Source organism: Odontesthes bonariensis, chromosome 11 (assembly GCF_027942865.1).
Source record: "Odontesthes bonariensis isolate fOdoBon6 chromosome 11, fOdoBon6.hap1, whole genome shotgun sequence".
NCBI classification, from domain to species: domain Eukaryota; kingdom Metazoa; phylum Chordata; class Actinopteri; order Atheriniformes; family Atherinopsidae; genus Odontesthes; species Odontesthes bonariensis.
The window spans coordinates 2,420,319-2,441,315 of NC_134516.1; the positions used below are offsets into that span (position 1 = coordinate 2,420,319).

Genomic DNA, 20,997 nt, shown 5'->3' on the forward strand with positions numbered 1-20,997 from the left:
CAGAGAACCACAGAACCGCAGAAGTGCAGAACCAAAGAACCGCAGAACCAGAGAACCGCAGAACCAGAGAACCGCAGAACCAGAGAACAACAGAACCAGAGAACCACAGAACCAGAACACTGCAGAACCACAGAACCAGAGAACCGCAGAACCAGAGAACCAGAGAACCAGAGAACTGCGAAAGCGCAGAACCAAAGAACCGCAGAAGCGCAGAACCAAAGAACCGCAGAGCCGCAGAACCACAGAACCGCAGAAACAGAGAACCATAGAACTGCAGAACCAGAAAACCGCAGAACCGCAGAACCAGAGAACCGCAGAACCAGAGAGCTGCAGAACCAGAGAACGACAGAACCAGAGAACCGCAGAACTACAGAACCGCAGAACCATAGAACCAGATAACCGCAGAACCAGAGAACCGCAGAACCACAGAACCAGAGAACCACAGAACCAGAGAACCGCAGAACCACAGAACCAGAAAACCAGAGGACCACAGAACCAGAGAATCGCAGAACCAGAGAACCACAGAACCGCAGAACCAGAGAACCGCAGAACCACAGAACCAGAGAACCACAGAACCAGAGAACCGCAGAACCACAGAACCAGAAAACCAGAGAACCGCAGAACCAGAGAACCGCAGAACCAGAGAACCGCAGAACCAGAGAACCGCAGAACCAGAGAACCGCAGAACCAGAGAACTGCAGAACCACAGAACCAGAGAACCGCAGAACCAGAGAACCAGAGAACTGCGAAAGCGCAGAACCAAAGAACCGCAGAAGCGCAGAACCAAAGAACCGCAGAGCCGCAGAACCACAAAACCGCAGAAACAGAGAACCATAGAACTGCAGAACCAGAAAACCGCAGAACCGCAGAACCAGAGAACCGCAGAACCAGAGAGCCGCAGAACCAGAGAACGACAGAACCAGAGAACCGCAGAACCACAGAACCGCAGAACCGAAGAACCAGATAACCGCAGAACCAGAGAACCGCAGAACCACAGAACCAGAGAACCACAGAACCAGAGAACCGCAGAACCACAGAACCAGAAAACCAGAGAACCACAGAACCAGAGAATCGCAGAACCAGAGAACCACAGAACCGCAGAACCAGAGAACCGCAGAACCACAGAACCAGAGAACCACAGAACCAGAGAACCGCAGAACCACAGAACCAGAAAACCAGAGAACCACAGAACCAGAGAATTGCAGAACCAGAGAACCACAGAACCGCAGAACCAGAGAACCACAGAACCAGAGAACCGCAGAACCAGAGAACCGCAGAACCAGAGAACCGCAGAACCAGAGAACCGCAGAACCAGAGAACTGCAGAACCACAGAACCAGAGAACCGCAGAACCAGAGAACTGCGAAAGCGCAGAACCAAAGAACCGCAGAAGCGCAGAACCAAAGAACCGCAGAGCCGCAGAACCACAGAACCGCAGAAACAGAGAACCATAGAACTGCAGAACCAGAAAACCGCAGAACCGCAGAACCAGAGAACCGCAGAACCAGAGAGCCGCAGAACCAGAGAACGACAGAACCAGAGAACCGCAGAACCACAGAACCGCAGAACCATAGAACCAGATAACCGCAGAACCAGAGAACCGCAGAACCAGAGAACCACAGAACCAGAGAACCGCAGAACCAGAAAACCAGAGAACCACAGAACCGCAGAACCAGAGAATCGCAGAACCAGAGAACCGCAGAACCACAGAACTGCAGAACCAGAGAACCGAAGAACCGCAGAACCAGAGAACCGCAGAACAGCAGAACCAGAGAACCGCAGAACCAGAGACCCGCAGAACCACAGAACCAGAGAGCCTAAGAACCAGAGAACCGCAGAACCACAGAACCAGAGAACCACAGAAAAAGAGAACCATAGAACTGCAGAACCAGAGAACCGCAGAACCAGAGAACCGCAGAACCACAGAACCGCAGAACAACAGAACCAGAGAACCAAAGAACCAGAGAACCGCAGAACCACAGAACCAGAGAACAAGAGAACCAGAGAACCACAGAACAAGAGAACCGCAAAACCAGAGAACAGCAGAACCAGAGAACCACAGAACCGCAGAAGCGCAGAACCAAAGAACAGCAGAACCGAAGAACCACAGAACCGCAGAGCCAGAGAACCGCAGAACCAGAGAACCGCAGAACCAGAGAACCGCAGAACCGCAGAGTCAAAGAACCAGAGAACCAGAGAACCGCAGAACCAGAGAACCACAGAACCGCAGAAGCGCAGAACCAAAGAACCGCAGAGCCGCAGAACCAGAGAACCACAGACCCGCAGAACCAAAGAACCGCAGAACCACAGAACAAGAGAACCGCAGAACCACAGAACCAGAGAACCAGAGAACCACAGAACCGCAGAACCATAGAACCGCAGAACCATAGAACCGCAGAACCATAGAACCGCAGAACCAGAGAACCGCAGAACCAGAGAACCATAGAACCAAAGAACCAGAGAACCGCAGAACCACAGAACCAGAGAACCACAGAACCACAGAACCGCAGAAGTGCAGAACCAAAGAACCGTAGAACCACAGAACCGCAGAACCGCAGAAGCAAAGAACCGCAGAGCTGCAGAACCACAGAACCGCAAAACCACAGAACCAGAGAACCATAGAACCGCAGAACCAGAGAACCGCAGAACCAGAGAACCGCAGAACCAGAGAACCGCAGAACCGCAGAACCAGAGAACCACAGAACCAGAGAACCACAGAACCAGAGAACCGCAGAACCAGAGAATGACAGAACCAGAGAACCGCAGAACCGCAGAACCACAGAACCACAGAACCATAGAACCAAAGAACCACAGAACCATAGAACCGCAGAGCCGTCTGTTCAGAACTGCAGAACCGCAGAACCACCTGTTCAGAACCACAGAACCGCAGAACTGCAGAACCACAGAACCAAGGAACCACAGAACCACAGTAACACAGAACCAAAGAACCGCAGAACCACAGAACCAAAGAACCGCAGAACCATAGAACCACAGAACCAAAGAACCGCAGAGTCAAAGAACCAGAGAACCACAGAGCCGCAGAACCAGAGAACCGCAGAACCAGAGAACCGCAGAACCGCAGAACCAGAGAACCACAGAACCAGAGAACCACAGAACCAGAGAACCGCAGAACCAGAGAATGACAGAACCAGAGAACCGCAGAACCGCAGAACCACAGAACCACAGAACCATAGAACCAAAGAACCACAGAACCATAGAACCGCAGAGCCGTCTGTTCAGAACTGCAGAACCGCAGAACCACCTGTTCAGAACCACAGAACCGCAGAACTGCAGAACCACAGAACCAAGGAACCACAGAACCACAGTAACACAGAACCAAAGAACCGCAGAACCACAGAACCAAAGAACCGCAGAACCATAGAACCACAGAACCAAAGAACCGCAGAGTCAAAGAACCAGAGAACCACAGAGCCGCAGAACCAAAGAACCGCAGAGATAAAGAACCGCAGAACTGCAAAACCGCAGAACCAAAGAACCGCAGAGCCGCCTGTTCAGAACTGCAGAACCACCTGTTCAGAACCACAGAACCGCAGAACCGCAGAACCGCAGAACCGTAGAACCACAGAACCAAAGAACCGCAGAGCCGCCTGTTTAGAACTGCAGAACCACAGAACCGCAGAACCACAGAACTGCAGAACCAAAGAACAGCAGAACCATGGAACTGCAAAGTCAAAGAACCAGAGAACCAAAGAACCAAAGAACTGGAGAACAAAAGAACTGCAGAGCTGCAGAACCACCTGTTCAGAACTGCAGAACCGCAGAGCTGCAGAACCAACTGTTCAGAACCACAGAAACACAGAGCCACAGAACCACGTGTTCAGAATCGCAGAACCACAGAACCGCCTGCGGACACCTCAGGATGTTACAGTCGGCTTTCCGTCCACATTCAAAGTGAAACTTTGAAAAGTTACATCTCTGATGTAATGAAACCCAACCTCTGAAAGGCAGCGTTTCACGTGGTCGGAACAGACGAGCAGAACCGGTCCAGAACCGTAAACCCGTCCAGAGGAAGCAGACGCACAGAACCGCAGCTCTTTGTTCTTTCTCTCAGGAGTCGGCGGTCCTGAGCAGTACAGTTAGTCAGCCTGCGGCAGAGTTCATGGACCGCAGCCATCTTTGTCTTTTGGCCCAAACACTCTTTTATCCATCTGTCTTTTCTCTGCGCACTAACGAGGCCCAATTAACCGATGCGAGTCCTCCGGGCGAGCGCACAAAAACAAACTGTTTTCTATTCAGATTGAGAGGCTGGCTTCAGATGTGACCCCGGCACTGTGTGTGCCCACATTAGCTGGAGTGTGTGTGGGCTCTGTTTGAATATAGTTTACCTCTCCGTCTCCCTCGTCCATCTGAAGCATGATGGCTAAATTAATTTCCCAGTAAAAAACATAATTACCATAATGCACAAATAAGCTGAGCAATTATTTCATTATGGCCGAGCTCTCTGTTCCAGCTCTGCATTACCGGCCGGTGTGTGCGTGTCATAATGGGGTAAATATAAACAACATTACTGCCAATTCTGTAGTGCTGCCTGTGCGTGTGCACGTGTGTGAGTGCATGTGTGTGTGTGTGCACGTGTGAGCGTGAAGGCCTCCACGAGTGGCGAACAGCTCTCCACAGGAAGTGCATTAAACTGCTGCCGGCCAATTAAGAGCTGTTTATCCTGTTCCCGTGGTTACGAGGGGGTGAGCAGGTGAAGTGAGCGAGGAGAGGGACTGAAGTGGCCAATTACAGGTGGTGGTCTCTCGCCCACTCCAGCTCAATACGGCGAGGAGAGGGAGAAGCTCTCCAGGTGAAGAGGAGGATAATGGACAGAAGAAGAAGAAGGAGAAGGAGGCAATGACGGAGAGGAAGAAATGGAGAGATGGGACAGAAGAAGAAGAAGAAGAAGAAGAAGAAGAAGGAGAGGAAGAAACGGTAAGGTCTTTTCGGGGGTACTGGAGAGGAGGATCCGACGAATAGTCGAATCTGGGATTCAGGAGGTGCAGTGTGGTTTTCGTCCTGGCCGTGGAACAGTGGACCAGCTCTATACCCTCGGCAGGATCCTGGAGGGAGCATGAGAGTTCGCCCAACCGGTCTACATGTGTTTTGTGGACATGGAGAAGGCGTTCGACCGTGTCCCTCGGGGACTCTTGTGGGGGGTGCTCCGGGAGTATGGAGTGCCGGACTCCTTGATATGGGCTGTCCGGTCTCTGTATGACCGGTGTCAGAGTTTGGTCCGCATTGCCGGCAGTAAGTCGGACATGTTTCCTGTGAGGGTTGGACTCCGTCAGGGCTGCCCTTTGTCACCGATTCTGTTCATAATTTTTATGGACAGAATTTCTAGGCACAGCCAGGGCGTTGAGGGGGTCCGGTTTGGCGACCTCAGAATCGGGTCTCTGCTCGTCGGCCCGTGACCTTCAGCTCTCACTGGAGCGGTTCGCAGCCGAGTGTGAAGCGGCTGGGATGAGAATCAGCACCTCCAAATCTGAGACCATGGTCCTCAGCCGGAAAAGGGTGGAATGCCCTCTCCGGGTCGGGAATGAGATCCTTCCCCAAGTGGAAGAGTTCAAGTATCTCGGGGTCTTGTTCACGAGTGAGGGACGAATGGAGCAGGAGATTGACAGGCGGATCGGTGCGGCGTCTGCAGTGATGCAGGCTCTGCACCGGCCCGTCGTGGTGAAGAAGGAGCTGAGCCAGAAGGCGAAGCTCTCGATTTACCGGTCAGTCTATGTTCCTATCCTCACCTATGGTCACGAGCTGTGGGTAGTGACCGAAAGAACGAGATCCTACTCTCACCTATGGTCACGAGCTGTGGGTAGGGACCGAAAGAACGAGATCCTACCCTCACCTATGGCCACGAGCTGTGGGTAGTGACCGAAAGAACGACATCCTACCCTCACCTGTGGTCACGAGCTGTGGGTAGTGACCGAAAGAACGAGATCCTACCCTCACCTATGGTCACGAGCTGTGGGTAGTGACCGAAAGAACGAGATCCTACCCTCACCTATGCTCACGAGCTGTGGGTAGTGACCGAAAGAACGAGATCCTACCCTCACCTATGGCCACGAGCTGTGGGTAGTGACCGAAAGAACGAGATCCTACCCTCACCTATGCTCACGAGCTGTGGGCAGGGACCGAAAGAACGAGATCCTACCCTCACCTGTGGTCACGAGCTGTGGGTAGTGACCGAAAGAACGAGATCCTACCCTCACCTATGGTCACGAGCTGTGGGTAGTGACCGAAAGAACGAGATCCTACCCTCACCTGTGGTCACGAGCTGTGGGTAGTGACCAAAAGAACGAGATCCTACCCTCACCTGTGGTCACGAGCTGTGGGTAGTGACCAAAAGAACGAGATCCTACCCTCACCTGTGGTCACGAGCTGTGGGTAGTGATCGAAAGAACGAGATCGCGAATACAAGCGGCCGAAATGAGTTTCCTCCGCAGGGTGTCTGGGCTCTCCCTTAGAGATAGGGTGAGAAGCTCGGTCATCCGGGAGGGGCTCGGAGTAGAACCGCTGCTCCTCCGCATCCAGAGGAGTCAGAGCTGGAGGAAGTGTCCGGGGACGTCTGGGCTTCTCTGCTCAAGCTGCTGCCCCCGCGACCCGATCCCCGGAGAAGATGATGGATGGATGGATGGATGGATGGATGGATGGATGGATGGATGGATGGATGGTAAAGGAAGGATGGTAAAAGGAAGGATTGAAGGATGGTAAAGGTAAAAGGAAGGATGGTAAAGGTAAAAGGAAGGATGGTAAAGGAAGGATGGAAGGATGATAAAGGAAGGATGGTAAAGGAAGGATGGTAAAAAGAAGGATGGAAGGATGGTAAAGGAAAAAGGAAGGATGGAAGGATGGTAAAAGGAAGGATGGTAAAGGAAGGATGGTAAAAGGAAGGATGGAAGGATGGTAAAGGAAGGATGGTAAAAAGAAGGATGGAAGGATGGTAAAGGAAAAAGGAAGGATGGAAGGATGGTAAAAGGAAGGATGGTAAAGGAAGGATGGTAAAAGGAAGGATGGAAGGATGGTAAAGGAAAAAGGAAGGATGGAAGGATGGTAAAAGGAAGGATGATAAAGGAAAAAGGATGGTAAAAGGAAGGATGCAGAAAGGAAGGATGGAAGGATGGTAAAGGTAAAAGGAAGGATGGTAAAGGAAGGATGGTAAAGGAAGGATGGAAGGATGGTAAAAGGAAGGATGGTAAAGGAAGGATGGTAAAAGGAAGGATGGAAGGATGGTAAAAGGAAGGATGGTAAAGGAAAAAGGATGGTAAAAGGAAGGGTGCAGAAAGGAAGGATGGAAGGATGGTAAAGGTAAAGCAAAAAGACAGAATGTGGTTACCTGGCCTCCTCCGTTCACCTTGTTGGTCAGCTTGACCTTGTTGAAGGTCACCGGCGCCTTCATCCAGTGGGCTCCGAAGTTCGGGGAGTCGGGGTGGATGTAGATGCCGCCGTGGCCCCGGGCCTCGCCGCGGCCCTCCGCCCGCCCGGCCGCCACCCACTCGCCGTTCACAAACTTCCAGCGGCAGCTGTCGGCCGGCACGAAGTCCAACAGGAAGGAGTACATGGAGCTGGGGTCCAGGCCGGAGACGCCAACCTTCAGGACCGGGAACATCCGCCTGAAGAGACACGAGTTCAGATCAAGAAGAACCCCACAGAAAAGGTTCAGGGACAGTTCAGGGAGTTCCTCAGGGTTCTCGTCAGATCCTCCAGAACTTTTCCCCAACAGAGCTAAACTTATTATTGAGCTCCTCAGATGTATTGAATCATTTAAATGGGCCCCTGAATCCAAGCTTTCCACCTTACGTTCGTGGACTCTTTGGGCGAACCTGCACCCACCGATCCTGACGACTCATCGGGTGGAGCAGCAACTTAAAGGAGAAGCTGGCCGGTCGTGGTGGCACCTCTCCTTTAAACAGTTATCATTCCAACAGTAGTTCTTCTGCGATTAATCCATGGAACAATCGATTGATCGATTAATCGATTAATCGCAGTAGAACTTTCCAAGATTGGATACGCCACAACCAAAACGGTACGTCGGCTTTTTAATGTGTTTCCTCCGTGTTCCACTTCCAATTGGAATTCAAAGTAGCCAACTAACTAGCCAATTAACTGGCTTACTAACTAACCAACTAACTAACCAACTAACTAACCAACTAACTAACTAGCCAATTAACTAGCCAATTAACTGGTTTACTAACCCGCCAACTAACTAGCCAATTAACTAGCCAATTAACTGGTTTACTAACCCGCCAACTAACTAGCCAACTAACTAGCCAATTAACTGGTTTACTAACCCGCCAACTAACTAACCAACTAACTAGCCAATTAACTGGCTTACTAACTAACCAACTAACTAGCCAATTAACTAGCCAATTAACTGGTTTACTAACTAACCAACTAACTACCCAATTAACTAGCTTACTAACTAGCCAATTAACTGGTTTACTAACCAGCCAACTAACTAACTTACTAACTAGCTAACTAACTAACCAACTAACTGGCGTACTAACTAGCTAACTAACTAGCCAACTAACTGGCTTACTAACTAGCCAACTAACTGGCTTACTAACTAACCAACTAACTAGCCAATTAACTAGCTTACTAACTAGCCAATTAACTGGTATACTAACCAGCCAACTAACTAACTTACTAACTAGCTAACTAACTGGCGTACTAACTAGCTAACTAATTAGCCAACTAACCGGCTTACAAACTAGCGAACTAACTAGCCAATTAACTAACTAACCAACTAACTAGCTTACTAACTAGCCAATTAACTAGCGAACTACCTAACCAACTAACTAGCCGACTAACTAACCGACTAACTAGACAACTAACTAGCTCCAAACTGTCCGCGGTTTTCTCCAAAAAGCCCAAAGGGAACCCGGCTTCTTCTTCCTGATTCCTTATTCTTGGCGAGCAGAGCGTGTTTCACAGGAAGTACTGAGAGGTGGAGGTGTGGGTGGAGCTCATTAGCATATTCATAGATCTCCATTCTCTGGATGAGGAAGAAGTCGGACAGTTGTGGACATGAAATAACCAGAACCAGAACCGCTGCAGCGGGACTTCCTGAACTTCATCAACCCGGAAACGGACCGAGGTTTGATCCGAGCTGAACTGACCCACCAGAGAGCCAACAGAACCTCCGAGCGGGTCAAATAACCCGTTTTATTTTCATCAATGTTGAAAACGGCTCATTTTAAACTACACGGAGGATAAAAGTTAGTACTCTGTCTGTGAAACTTCATTAACTGGAGGACAAATATCTGCCGGAATCCTTCTGCTTCGGTGTTTAATCAGTGAACTTAACTGGGTTAATAACCCAATGATCTTAACAGTCTGAAATCTGATGATTTACAGTCGTTCTTTGCATGTTTTTAGGAATAAAACTTGGATGATGAACCACAGAATCTGATGAGATGTCTGTTTGAGGTGAAAACTGAGTGTGAACAGCTGAGTCCTTCTGAACCTGCATTAGAACCAGCTGACGGCCCTCCAGCAGCTGAAGTGGCATCCTGCAGGTGTAAATGGAGTGTTGCCCGCCGCGGGCCGCGACTGGTCAACACGCCTCGGCTCCGGGGAAAACTAAAATCACACAGAGGTGAGAGCAGCGGCTGCTATCCAGACTAATGAATGACCCCGTTAACTGCTCGGGAATCGGATTTAACCACAAACACGTTTTTTTATCAGATTTTCCAGCAGAACCAAACTCACTGAGGTTTTATTTCTTATTTAAAAAGTAAAAAGCAACGCATGGGCACAGTTCTGGTGGGTTCAGCAACATTTCTAATGACCAAAACACATATTTACATATTTATGGACCCCTGGGGTTCCTTATGGAGTTCCTTAACCTAACCGAGGACCCCTGAAACCTCTCTGATCGCCCACAGAACCCCAGAACCAGAACCTTTGGCACCCTAAGTGCCAAAAGATGAAATCTTGATTCTTTTGCTTTGTTTTTCACGTGGATTTGACACTCTGAGGGATGTAGTCCTGAGTGTCACCATCAGAGCTCGGGCACGGCGCGGCGCTCCTCCGGCGCCCGTTCAGGGGCGTGGCCCGCCATCGGGTACATTTACGTGAACTTTCAGACGAACTGAACCTCTGGTTCAGAACGCGCTCGGCTCGCAGCCGTTGGCCCAGAACCCGGCGAGTCTTACCGTCCGTTCTTAGTGACGATCATCTCGTTGGTGATGTGCTGGAACTTCCTCCACAGCTCGGCGTCCTCCAGCGTCACCCTCAGCTCCCGCTCCGTGGGGTCGCCCTTCTCCCGGCCCGCCTGCAGTTCGCTCTCCACGGCGCTCAGCAGCCGCGACATGCAGCATTCGGCCGAGCCGGGGCTGCACGCCGGCCCGTCCGAGGTCCGGTCTGCTGGCGGCGCCGACTCCCCGTCCTCCTGTAAGCCCTCCACCTTCATCTGGAAGCAAAGACAACGTGAGCGGCGGCGAAAAGCGGAGAGAAAATAGGGCCAAGAGATTGTGAGGTCTGACTTTTTCCTGGAGAACCATTTTGTGATGCAAATGTATTACTCTGTTGAACGCATATTGTTCTGAGAAGCAAAACGCTTTATTTTTTTAAACCCCAGCCAACTAGCCGGACTACCTTCATCAACACCAAAACGAGGCTGGAACTCTGCTCACAGGACGCAGCAGGGGGTGAGAAGATGTTCAGAAATGATGTTGCTGATATGGGATGTTACACAGCTTCATGTCAGAAGAGGCGAACTGTCCCTTTAAACAAAGCTTCAAACAGGATGTTCTGACGGACCGGGTCAAACAAGCAGAACTTAATCCGTAGGTTTGAGGTCTATAAAAAAGCACGTTTACGCACCGGCTGCGAAGCTTCGGTCCGACGTAAAAGTCAAATGTTTTTTGTTTTTTGTTTGTCTGCTCAGAGCCACCGTACGCACCGGCGTGCTCGTCCCAAACGACGTCCGGATCCACTTCGTTTTATTCGCTTTATGACAAAACAAGTGAAGAACACAAAGACATAGCTGGTGACGAACAGGTAGCGTAGCGCTGAGGCCGCTGCCTCGCATGTGGGTGACCCCGGGGGTTCAAACCCCACCACGGAGAGGTATTACCTCCAGTGGGGGTTACCTAGGATACGAGTTCAAGTTAAATGCATGAACATCATATTTATTTCAGATCCGATGAATAAAATAACCTGCGGGACACAAATGTCGCTTCGTCCTGATGCTACATCGGTGAGATGAACAAGAAAGTCTCTGAGGAAGATGTGAGAGTCAAGAGCCCCTTTCACACTGCGACCCGCTACCTTAGCGGGTCCAAATTGCACCTTCGACCCGCGTCGAGCAATGTGAACGCTTGGCGTGTTGGTGACCCGTGTCGCCTGAAGCCGAGTTCAGGGGGCGTTGCCTAGTGGCAGAGCGTCACACGAAACACATAAAATGCTGGGCGTGTACAATGACGTAGGCACAAGCCATGCGCCGGAGGTAGGGTTAAATACACCTGTCTGCATCAAATGTTTCAAACCAACGATGGCGGGACACCTTGAGATATCGTTTATGCAATTGTATGCAGTTCATGTAGATGTTACTTTACGGTGCGTCTTGCTGCGTGGGAAACCGAGCTCTCCCATCTTTCTCGCCAGCCCTTCCAGCAGAGGTCCATCTTTCACCGTCCCCGACATGTGGCGGAAAATAACGTCCTCTGCTCGGAGGCTGAGGAGCTCGCGGACCTCCTTGTCTCCCCAGTTGGCCATATTAAAAAATGTCTCGAACTTGATGTAGGCTAAAACAGAGTAAAACTTGTCCTCACCTGTCGCTGTTGTTCTGAATCAGCTGTCCATTCTGTCTTTTAAACTCCTCACGCCACGCCCACGTCCGACCCCCGTCGATTGCGTTCACATCAAACTCGGCTCGGCAAAAAGACTAGGGTCCGACGCGGGTCGAAAGGCGAGTCGAGTTGACGCGGCAGCCCGGGTCGGCAGTGTGAACGCAACAGCGGACACACTAAATTCGCGAATTAAACGCGGGTTATTCGGCAGTGTGAAAGGGGCTAAGGTTTAGGCTCATTGTTGGAGTCTGACCCCCGACCCCCGAACACTAAGGCTGTGTTCCAAACCGCCTCCCTCTCCTACTAACTTTAACTTTTTTAAGTTCCCGGATGCATACTAGATTCTCCTAAATGTTGGGTATGCATCATGAGGTTACTACTCATACTCAAACTACCCAAGATGCAACGTAACGTGACGTCGCCGATCGTCATTTCCTGTCAAAACGGCAGTTTCAAGCTAGCTACAACGAGGGTAGGTTCACTTCCTGTTTTCAAAACAAAAGCACCAATTGTATGGTAATGGCTTTCCCTATGATAAAAGGCAACGGGTATTTTATTTTGTGAAAATAACCGGAAGTGCGTTAGCTCACTGCGGCTAGCTTTAGTAGCGCCGAATTCGTGGGAACAAAATGGTAAACAGCCGATATTTTGTCAGGATTTCAACACGTTGGGGATCTAAACGACTACTTTCTCTCCTGAAAATGTTTCAAATGTTGCTAAAGTTTACAGAGTTTAGAGCTTAAGGGAAATCAGCTTCAGGCCGGCTGATTTCGGCTCGGGCAGGAGCCAAATGCATTGTGGGTAAACGCTCTGCATACTGTCTGATCGATCAGTATGCAGTATGTAGTATGTAGTATGCAGTATGCAGTATGTAGTATGCAGTATGTAGTATGCAGTATGTAGTATAAAGTATGCAGTATGCAGTATGTAGTATGCAGTATGTAGTATGCAGTATGCAGGATGTAGTATGCAGTATGCAGTATGTAGTATGCAGTATGTAGTATGCAGTATGCAGTATGCAGTATGTAGTATGCAGTATGTAGTATGCAGTATGCAGTATGTAGTATGTAGTATGCAGTATGTAGTATGCAGTATGCAGTATGTAGTATGCAGTATGTAGTATGCAGTATGCAGTATGCAGTATGTAGTATGCAGTATGTAGTATGCAGTATGCAGTATGTGGTATGTAGTATGCAGTATGCGGTATGCAGTATGCGGTATGCAGTATGCAGTATGCAGTATGTAGTATGCAGTATGCAGTATGTAGTATGCAGTATGCAGTATGTAGTATGCAGTATGTAGTATGTAGTATGTAGTATGCAGTATGTAGTATGCAGTTTGCAGTATGTAGTATGTAGTATGCAGTATGCAGTATGTAGTATGCAATATGTAGTATGTAACATGTAGCATGTAGTATTGAAGTATGTAGTATGTAGTATGCAGTATGTAGTATGCAGTATGTAGTATGCAGTATGTAGTGTGCAGTATGTAGTGTGCAGTATGTAGTATGTAGTATCCAGTATGTAGTATGCAATATGTAGTATGTAGCATGTAGTATTGAAGTATGTAGTATTTAGTATGCAGTATGCAGTTTACAGTATGTAGTATGTAGTATGCAGTATGCAGTATGTAGTATGCAGTATGTAGTATGCAGTATGTAGTATGCAGTATGTAGTATGCAGTATGCAGTATGTAGTATGTAGTATGCAGTATGTATTATGTAGTATGTAATATGCAGTATGTATTATGTAGTATGTAATATGCAGTATGTAGTATGCAGTATGCAGTATGCAGTATGTAGTATGCAGTATGCAGTATGTAGTATGCAGTATGCAGTATGTAGTATGCAGTATGTAGTATGTAGTATGCAGTATGTAGTATGCAGTATGTAGTATGCAGTATGCAGTATGTATTATGCAGTATGCAGTATGTAGTATGCAGTATGTAGTATGTAGTATGCAGTGTGTAGTATGCAGTATGCAGTATGTAGTATGCAATATGTAGTATGTAACATGTAGCATGTAGTATTGAAGTATGTAGTATGTAGTATGTAGTATGCAGTATGTAGTGTGCAGTATGTAGTATGCAGTATGTAGTATTGAAGTATGTAGTATTTAGTATGCAGTATGCAGTATGCAGTATGTAGTATGTAGTGTGCGGTTTCGAACCCAGCCCAGGTTTTGGCTCATTGTTGGAGTCTGACCCCTGACCCCTGACCCCCGAACACTTAAACTGACTTCTCCAACGTTCTGAACTCTAAAAAGCTTCGGGATAATTTTCTTCACAGATGAACCCGTTCACCGGAGTGCCTCTTCTCCTTTTCAAAAAGCTTTAAAAAAAGCTTTTAATGAGTGGATGAGAATCGGCGTGCCTTTGTCTGATGGCCATTTACACGTCGCTGCCATCTCAGCGCGCCACATTTCACCTCCAGTTTCCCCTCTCAGAAGTCAAAATGACCAAAATAAGGATTCACCACCGGCCGAGTCCTCCATCCTAACACAGAAACACCCTCTGACCTGAGATCCCGGCATCTAACCCGGGCGTTCGGTCTGATAATGAACTTTAAATAAAGCTCATAAAGACGACGGCGTGGGAATTTAACTTCAGAAACACACGGGTTTCAGGATGCCGTTAAAGCTTTAACAAGGCGCCTTTCAGGGTTAAAAAAAACCCGGTTTTACCCTTTAATTCTGACCTAATTTGGCTGCTTGCTTCAAATGAAATCTATTCTAACATCATCTCTGCAAGCTGCGGAATAATCTCTGCTGGACAGAGAAGATAAAGGATAAAGAATAAGCTAAAACATCAGTTTTACTGTTTTATAATGAACTAAATAAAGCTCAAATATCAGTTTTACTGTTTTATAATGAACTAAATAAAGCTCAAATATCAGTTTTACTGTTTTATAATGAACTAAATAAAGCTAAAACATCAGTTTTACTGTTTTATAATTAACTAAATAGAGCTCAAACATCAGTTTTACTGTTTTATAATGAACTAAATAAAGCTAAAACATCAGTTTTACTGTTTTATAATTAACTAAATAGAGCTCAAACATCAGTTTTACTGTTTTATAATGAACTAAATAAAGCTCAAACATCAGTTTAACTGTTTTATAATGAACTAAATAAAGCTCAAATATCAGTTTTACTGATTTATAATTAACTAAATAAAGCTCAAACATCAGTTTAACTTGATTTATAATGAACTAAATAAAGCTCAAACATCAGTTTAACTGTTTTATAATGAACTAAATAAAGCTCAAACATCAGTTTTACTGATTTATAATTAACTAAATAAAGCTCAAACATCAGTTTAACTTGATTTATAATGAACTAAATAAAGCTCAAACATCAGTTTAACTGTTTTATAATTAACTAAATAGAGCTCAAACATCAGTTTTACTGTTTTATAATGAACTAAATAAAGCTAAAACATCAGTTTTACTGTTTTATAATTAACTAAATAGAGCTCAAACATCAGTTTTACTGTTTTATAATTAACTAAATAAAGCTCAAACATCAGTTTAACTGTTTTATAATGAACTAAATAAAGCTCAAACATCAGTTTTACTGATTTATAATTAACTAAATAAAGCTCAAACATCAGTTTAACTTGATTTATAATGAACTAAATAAAGCTCAAACATCAGTTTAACTGTTTTATAATTAACTAAATAAAGCTCAAACATCAGTTTAACTGTTTTATAATGAACTAAATAAAGCTCAAACATCAGTTTTACTGTTTTATAATGAACTAAATAAAGCTCAAACATCAGTTTTACTGTTTTATAATGAACTAAATAAAGCTCAAATATCTGTTTTACTGTTTTATAATGAACTAAATGAAGCTCAAACATCAGTTTTACTGTTTTATAATGAACTAAATGAAGCTCAAATATCAGTTTTACTGTTTTATAATGAACTAAATAAAGCTCAAACATCAGTTTTACTGTTTTATAATGAACTAAATAAAGCTCAAACATCAGTTTTACTGTTTTATAATGAACTAAATAAAGCTCAAACATCAGTTTTACTGTTTTATAATGAACTAAATAAAGCTCAAACATCAGTTTTACTGTTTTATAATGAACTAAATAAAGCTCAAATATCTGTTTTACTGTTTTATAATGAACTAAATGAAGCTCAAACATCAGTTTTACTGTTTTATAATGAACTAAATAAAGCTCAAATATCAGTTTTACTGTTTTATAATGAACTAAATAAAGCTCAAACATCAGTTTTATTGATTTATAATTAACTAAATAAAGCTCAAACATCAGTTTTACTGTTTTATAATGAACTAAATAAAGCTCAAACATCAGTTTTACTGTTTTATAATGAACTAAATGAAGCTCAAACATCAGTTTATCTGTTTTATAATGAACTAAATAAAGCTCAAACATCAGGTTTATTGATTTATAATTAACTAAATAAAGCTCAAACATCAGTTTATCTGTTTTATAATGAACTAAATAAAGCTCAAATATCAGTTTAACTGTTTTACAATGAACTAAATAAAGCTCAAACATCAGTTTAACTGTTTTATAATGAACTAAATAAAGCTCAAATATCAGTTTTACTGATTTATAATGAACTAAATAAAGCTCAAACATCAGTTTTACTGTTTTATAATGAACTAAATAAAGCTCAAACATCAGTTTAACTGATTTATAATGAACTAAATAAAGCTCAAACATCAGTTTAACTGTTTTATAATGAACTAAATAAAGCTCAAACATCAGTTTAACTGTTTTATAATGAACTAAATAAAGCTCAAACATCAGTTTAACTGTTTTATAATGAACTAAATAAAGCTCAAATATCAGTTTAACTGTTTTATAATGAACTAAATAAAGCTCAAACATCAGTTTAACTGTTTTATAATGAACTAAATAAAGCTAAAACATCAGTTTTACTGTTTTATAATGAACTAAATAAAGCTCAAACATCAGTTTTACTGTTTTATAATGAACTAAATAAAGCTCAAACATCAGTTTTACTGTTTTATAATGAACTAAATAAAGCTCAAACATCAGTTTTACTGTTTTATAATGAACTAAATAAAGCTCAAACATCAGTTTTACTGTTTTATAATGAACTAAATAAAGCTCAAACATCAGTTTATCTGTTTTATAATGAACTAAATAAAGCTCAAATATCTGTTTTACTGATTTATAATGAACTAAATAAAGCTCAAACATCAGTTTATCTGTTTTATAATGAACTAAATAAAGCTCAAACATCAGTTTATCTGTTTTATAATGAACTAAATAAAGCTCAAATATCAGTTTTACTGATTTATAATGAACTAAATAAAGCTCAAACATCAGTTTAACTGTTTTATAATGAACTAAATGAAGCTCAAACATCAGTTTAACTGTTTTATAATGAACTAAATAAAGCTCAAACATCAGTTTAACTGTTTTATAATGAACTAAATAAAGCTCAAACATCAGTTTAACTGTTTTATAATGAACTAAATAAAGCTCAAATATCAGTTTAACTGTTTTATAATGAACTAAATAAAGCTCAAACATCAGTTTTACTGATTTATAATGAACTAAATAAAGCTCAAATATCTGTTTTACTGATTTATAATGAACTAAATGAAGCTCAAATATCAGTTTAACTGTTTTATAATGAACTAAATGAAGCTCAAATATCAGTTTTCGACCAAACAGACGGTTTAAAACTGGAGAGAATTGGAGATCTGGGAAAATAACAATTAAAAAGCAGAGGACGGAGGTCTGTGGCACGTGTACGCCTTCATTAAGCCGTCAGCACTCAAAGAAAACACCAGATTTTTACCAGATTTCCACTCAGATGTCATCTTTTTAAATTCGTAACATTTCCGTCATAATTCGGACGGTTTGGTCAAAAAGCCGAGGCCGTCGGGGCGGATTCAAAGCTGGTTTTCAGAGGTCGTTTCAGTGCTTTAAAGTCACAAATATCACATTTACACCACGTGCAGAAGACGGATCTCTGCGTATTTAACTGGATTATTATCAGTATTAATTCAACCTAAATCCAACATTTAATATCCCAAAGAATGAGATTAGAGATTAAAATTCATCCTGAATTATCACATTTAATCAATAAATTAAAGAGTTTATTTCTGTTTTAATCTCGACAAGCAGAAGCAAAGAAAAAGGAACATTTACGGCATTTTTCCGTAAACTGATGTGCTGCAGAAATTATTCTTAATATTTGTCCATCATGGATTTATTCTGAGGAGTTTTGAAATATCAAATTTAACATAATAACTATAATCTGATGCATTTTAAGCTGAAATTTACTGTTAAAAACTACAAATATCTTCTCATTTATTCTGCCATATTTACTCTTCAAAAATTCAAACAATTTCCGAAGATAAAAAATATCACTTATAAAACAAAACTATGACAAATAATCATCTTTTCTTTGCAGGAAAACACCAAGTATTAATATTTAAGGCTGTTTTGATCAAAAAGAAACTTTTTGGCCTAAATGTGTGCATTTATGCAACATCTGTTGGATGTTTTATTGATTGTTTAAGAGTTTCTTTTTTATTTTCTGTGAATTAATTCAAAGAAAACTAGAGAAAAACAACTAAATAAGCATTTAAAACTCTATGAAAATGCAGATAAAACTTCCATAACTGTAAAACAGCCTGTCTCCAGCCTGATGAAACAGTTTGATAAATGGATAAATTCTAAATAATGGAGGATGATGAGGAGGGAACTCACCTGAGAGCGGCGGCGCTGCACCGACCAGCCGGAACGATCCAGACGGTGAGAGAACGACGGCGACGGCGGGTTCGACTGACTGCTCAGTCTGACTGAACCACCACAGGGTCTCACTCTGACCAAACCTCGCTCTCTCTCCTTCCCTTTTCACGCACACGCCGTTTACCTCGCTCTGCCGCTCAGGTTTGATCTCAGAGGCACGTTAACGGCACATGCAGCCATTAAAACAGACATTTTTAAACACTTCAGAATGAAAAATATTTTAAAAAGTGAGCGTGATATGATAAAAATAAAAAAAAAATCGGATTAGAGGTAATAAACTGATGTGAATTTTAATTCAATTCAATTAATTTTTATTTATATAGCGCCAAATTCAACAAATGTCATCTCAAGGCATTGAGATAAAGTCGAATTCAATTCAATTGGAATTCAATTGAATTTTAGGGCTGGACGAGTTAACTCGTTATTATCGCATTAATTCGTCAATTATTTAACGCAGATAAATATTTTATCGCGCATTAACGCAGTTTAAAACAAAAAAATTATTTTAAAAATTAATTTTATTATTGTAAAAGTCTGTTGCTCACAGGATTTTATTCTGTAAAAGTCTGTCGCTCACAGGCTTTTATTTTGTAAAAGTCTGTCGCTCACAGGCTTTTATTTTGTAAAAGTCTGTCGCTCACAGGCTTTTATTTTGTAAAAGTCTGTCGCTCACAGGCTTTTATTCTGTAAAAGTCTGTTGCTCACAGGCTTTTATTTTGTAAAAGTCTGTCGCTCACAGGCTTTTATTTTGTAAAAGTCTGTCGCTCACAGGATTTTATTTTGTAAAAGTCTGTTGCTCACAGGCTTCAAAATACAGAGAATAAAATCTGAAAAATATGGCTTTAACCTTTGGGAGGAGGTGGATTTTCACCAGAGAATCCATCTGCTGGACAGGACGGACCAATCGTCATGTTTTAGTCTAAATGAAGGAACGCGAGAAGAGATTAGGAAGTGGCTTCGAAGCAGAGATTAGGAAGTAGCTTCGAAGTAGAGATTAGGAAGTGGCTTCGAAGCAGAGATTAGGAAGTGGCTTCGAAGCAGAGATTAGGAAGTGGCTTCGAAGCAGAGATTAGGAAGTAGCTTCGAAGCAGAGATTAGGAAGTGGCTTCGAAGCAGAGATTAGGAAGTAGCTTCGAAGTAGAGATTAGGAAGTGGCTTCGAAGCAGAGATTAGGAAGTAGCTTCGAAGTAGAGATTAGGAAGTGGCTTCGAAGCAGATTTAGGAAGTGACTTCGAAGTAGAGATTAGGAAGTAGCTTCGAAGTAGAGATTAGGAAGTGACTTCGAAGTAGAGATTAGGAAGTAGCTTCGAAGTAGAGATTAGGAAGTGACTTCGAAGCAGATTTAGGAAGTGGCTTCGAAGTAGAGATTAGGAAGTGACTTCGAAGTAGAGATTAGGAAGTGGCTTCGAAGTAGAGATTAGGAAGTGGCTTCGAAGCAGATTTAGGAAGTGGCTTCGAAGTAGAGATTAGGAAGTGACTTCGAAGTAGAGATTAGGAAGTGGCTTCGAAGTAGAGATTAGGAAGTGGCTTCGAAGCAGATTTAGGAAGTGACTTCGAAATAGAGATTAGGAAGTAGCTTCGAAGTAGAGATTAGGAAGTAGCTTCGAAGCAGAGATTAGGAAGTGGCTTCGAAGCAGAGATTAGGAAGTAGCTTCGAAGCAGAGATTAGGAAGTGGCTTTGAAGCAGAGATTAGGAAGTGGCTTCGAAGCAGAGATTAGGAAGTAGCTTCGAAGCAGAGATTAGGAAGTGGCTTCGAAGCAGAGATTAGGAAGTAGCTTCGAAGTAGAGATTAGGAAGTGGCTTCGAAGCAGAGATTAGGAAGTGGCTTTTGAAATGTGTTCAGAATCCAATGTGATGTCATCAGTGATGTCACCACATGTAAATTAGGTGAATAAATGAACTACCTTCATAAACTTTTGGACAGTCTCAGTATTTTTCTTGATTATCTGGTTAAAATGTGAAGTCGCCTTTTAATCGATCTCTGAAAGGTTTAAATCCCGAAGAAGTTGAGATGCTTCCGAAGCCGAATCGGCTGCGATGTCGGCCGTCTGCTGTCCGAACGCCTCCGTCAGAAGGTTTAAATGTCACACGAAAAACACCATAAGCCGTTCAGATCAGCATGTAATGGAGAATAGGTCAAATCCACAGTGGTTGAACATCTGGACGGACACAAAGACGACACACGATATGTGCACGGCCCGAAAAAGGGAGTGTGTGTGTGCTTTAATCAGCCGGCGGCGGAGGGTTGAGATTACAGGCTTTAGAGACTTAACAGGCATAAAGACGACGTGAAGCAGAGAGACGGGTCAACAGAAAACCAGGTGACACCAAAACACGCACGCAAGTTTAATCCGTCACACCTGAAGTGAGCCGGTTTCAGACGAGTCAAACATCACGAGACAGTTTAATTCAAGTCAGATCAGCGAGCAGCTA

The 20,997-nt window shown here is 43.7% G+C and overlaps 1 protein-coding gene across 1 annotated transcript in view; it reads right to left on the bottom strand.

Annotated features, from left to right (window-relative positions):
• Positions 1-18,629, bottom strand: part of LOC142391481 (T-box transcription factor TBX19-like) — a 40,353-nt gene extending 21,724 nt beyond the window's left edge. The window contains exons 1-3 of the mRNA XM_075477254.1: positions 18,522-18,629; positions 10,157-10,413; positions 7,336-7,612 (exon numbers count right to left, since the gene is read on the bottom strand). Of these exons, the coding sequence (XP_075333369.1) occupies positions 7,336-7,612; positions 10,157-10,413 (534 nt within the window). The 5' untranslated portion in view covers positions 18,522-18,629. The remainder of the gene's footprint in view (positions 1-7,335; positions 7,613-10,156; positions 10,414-18,521) is intronic.
• Positions 18,630-20,997: the final 2,368 nt, after the last annotated feature.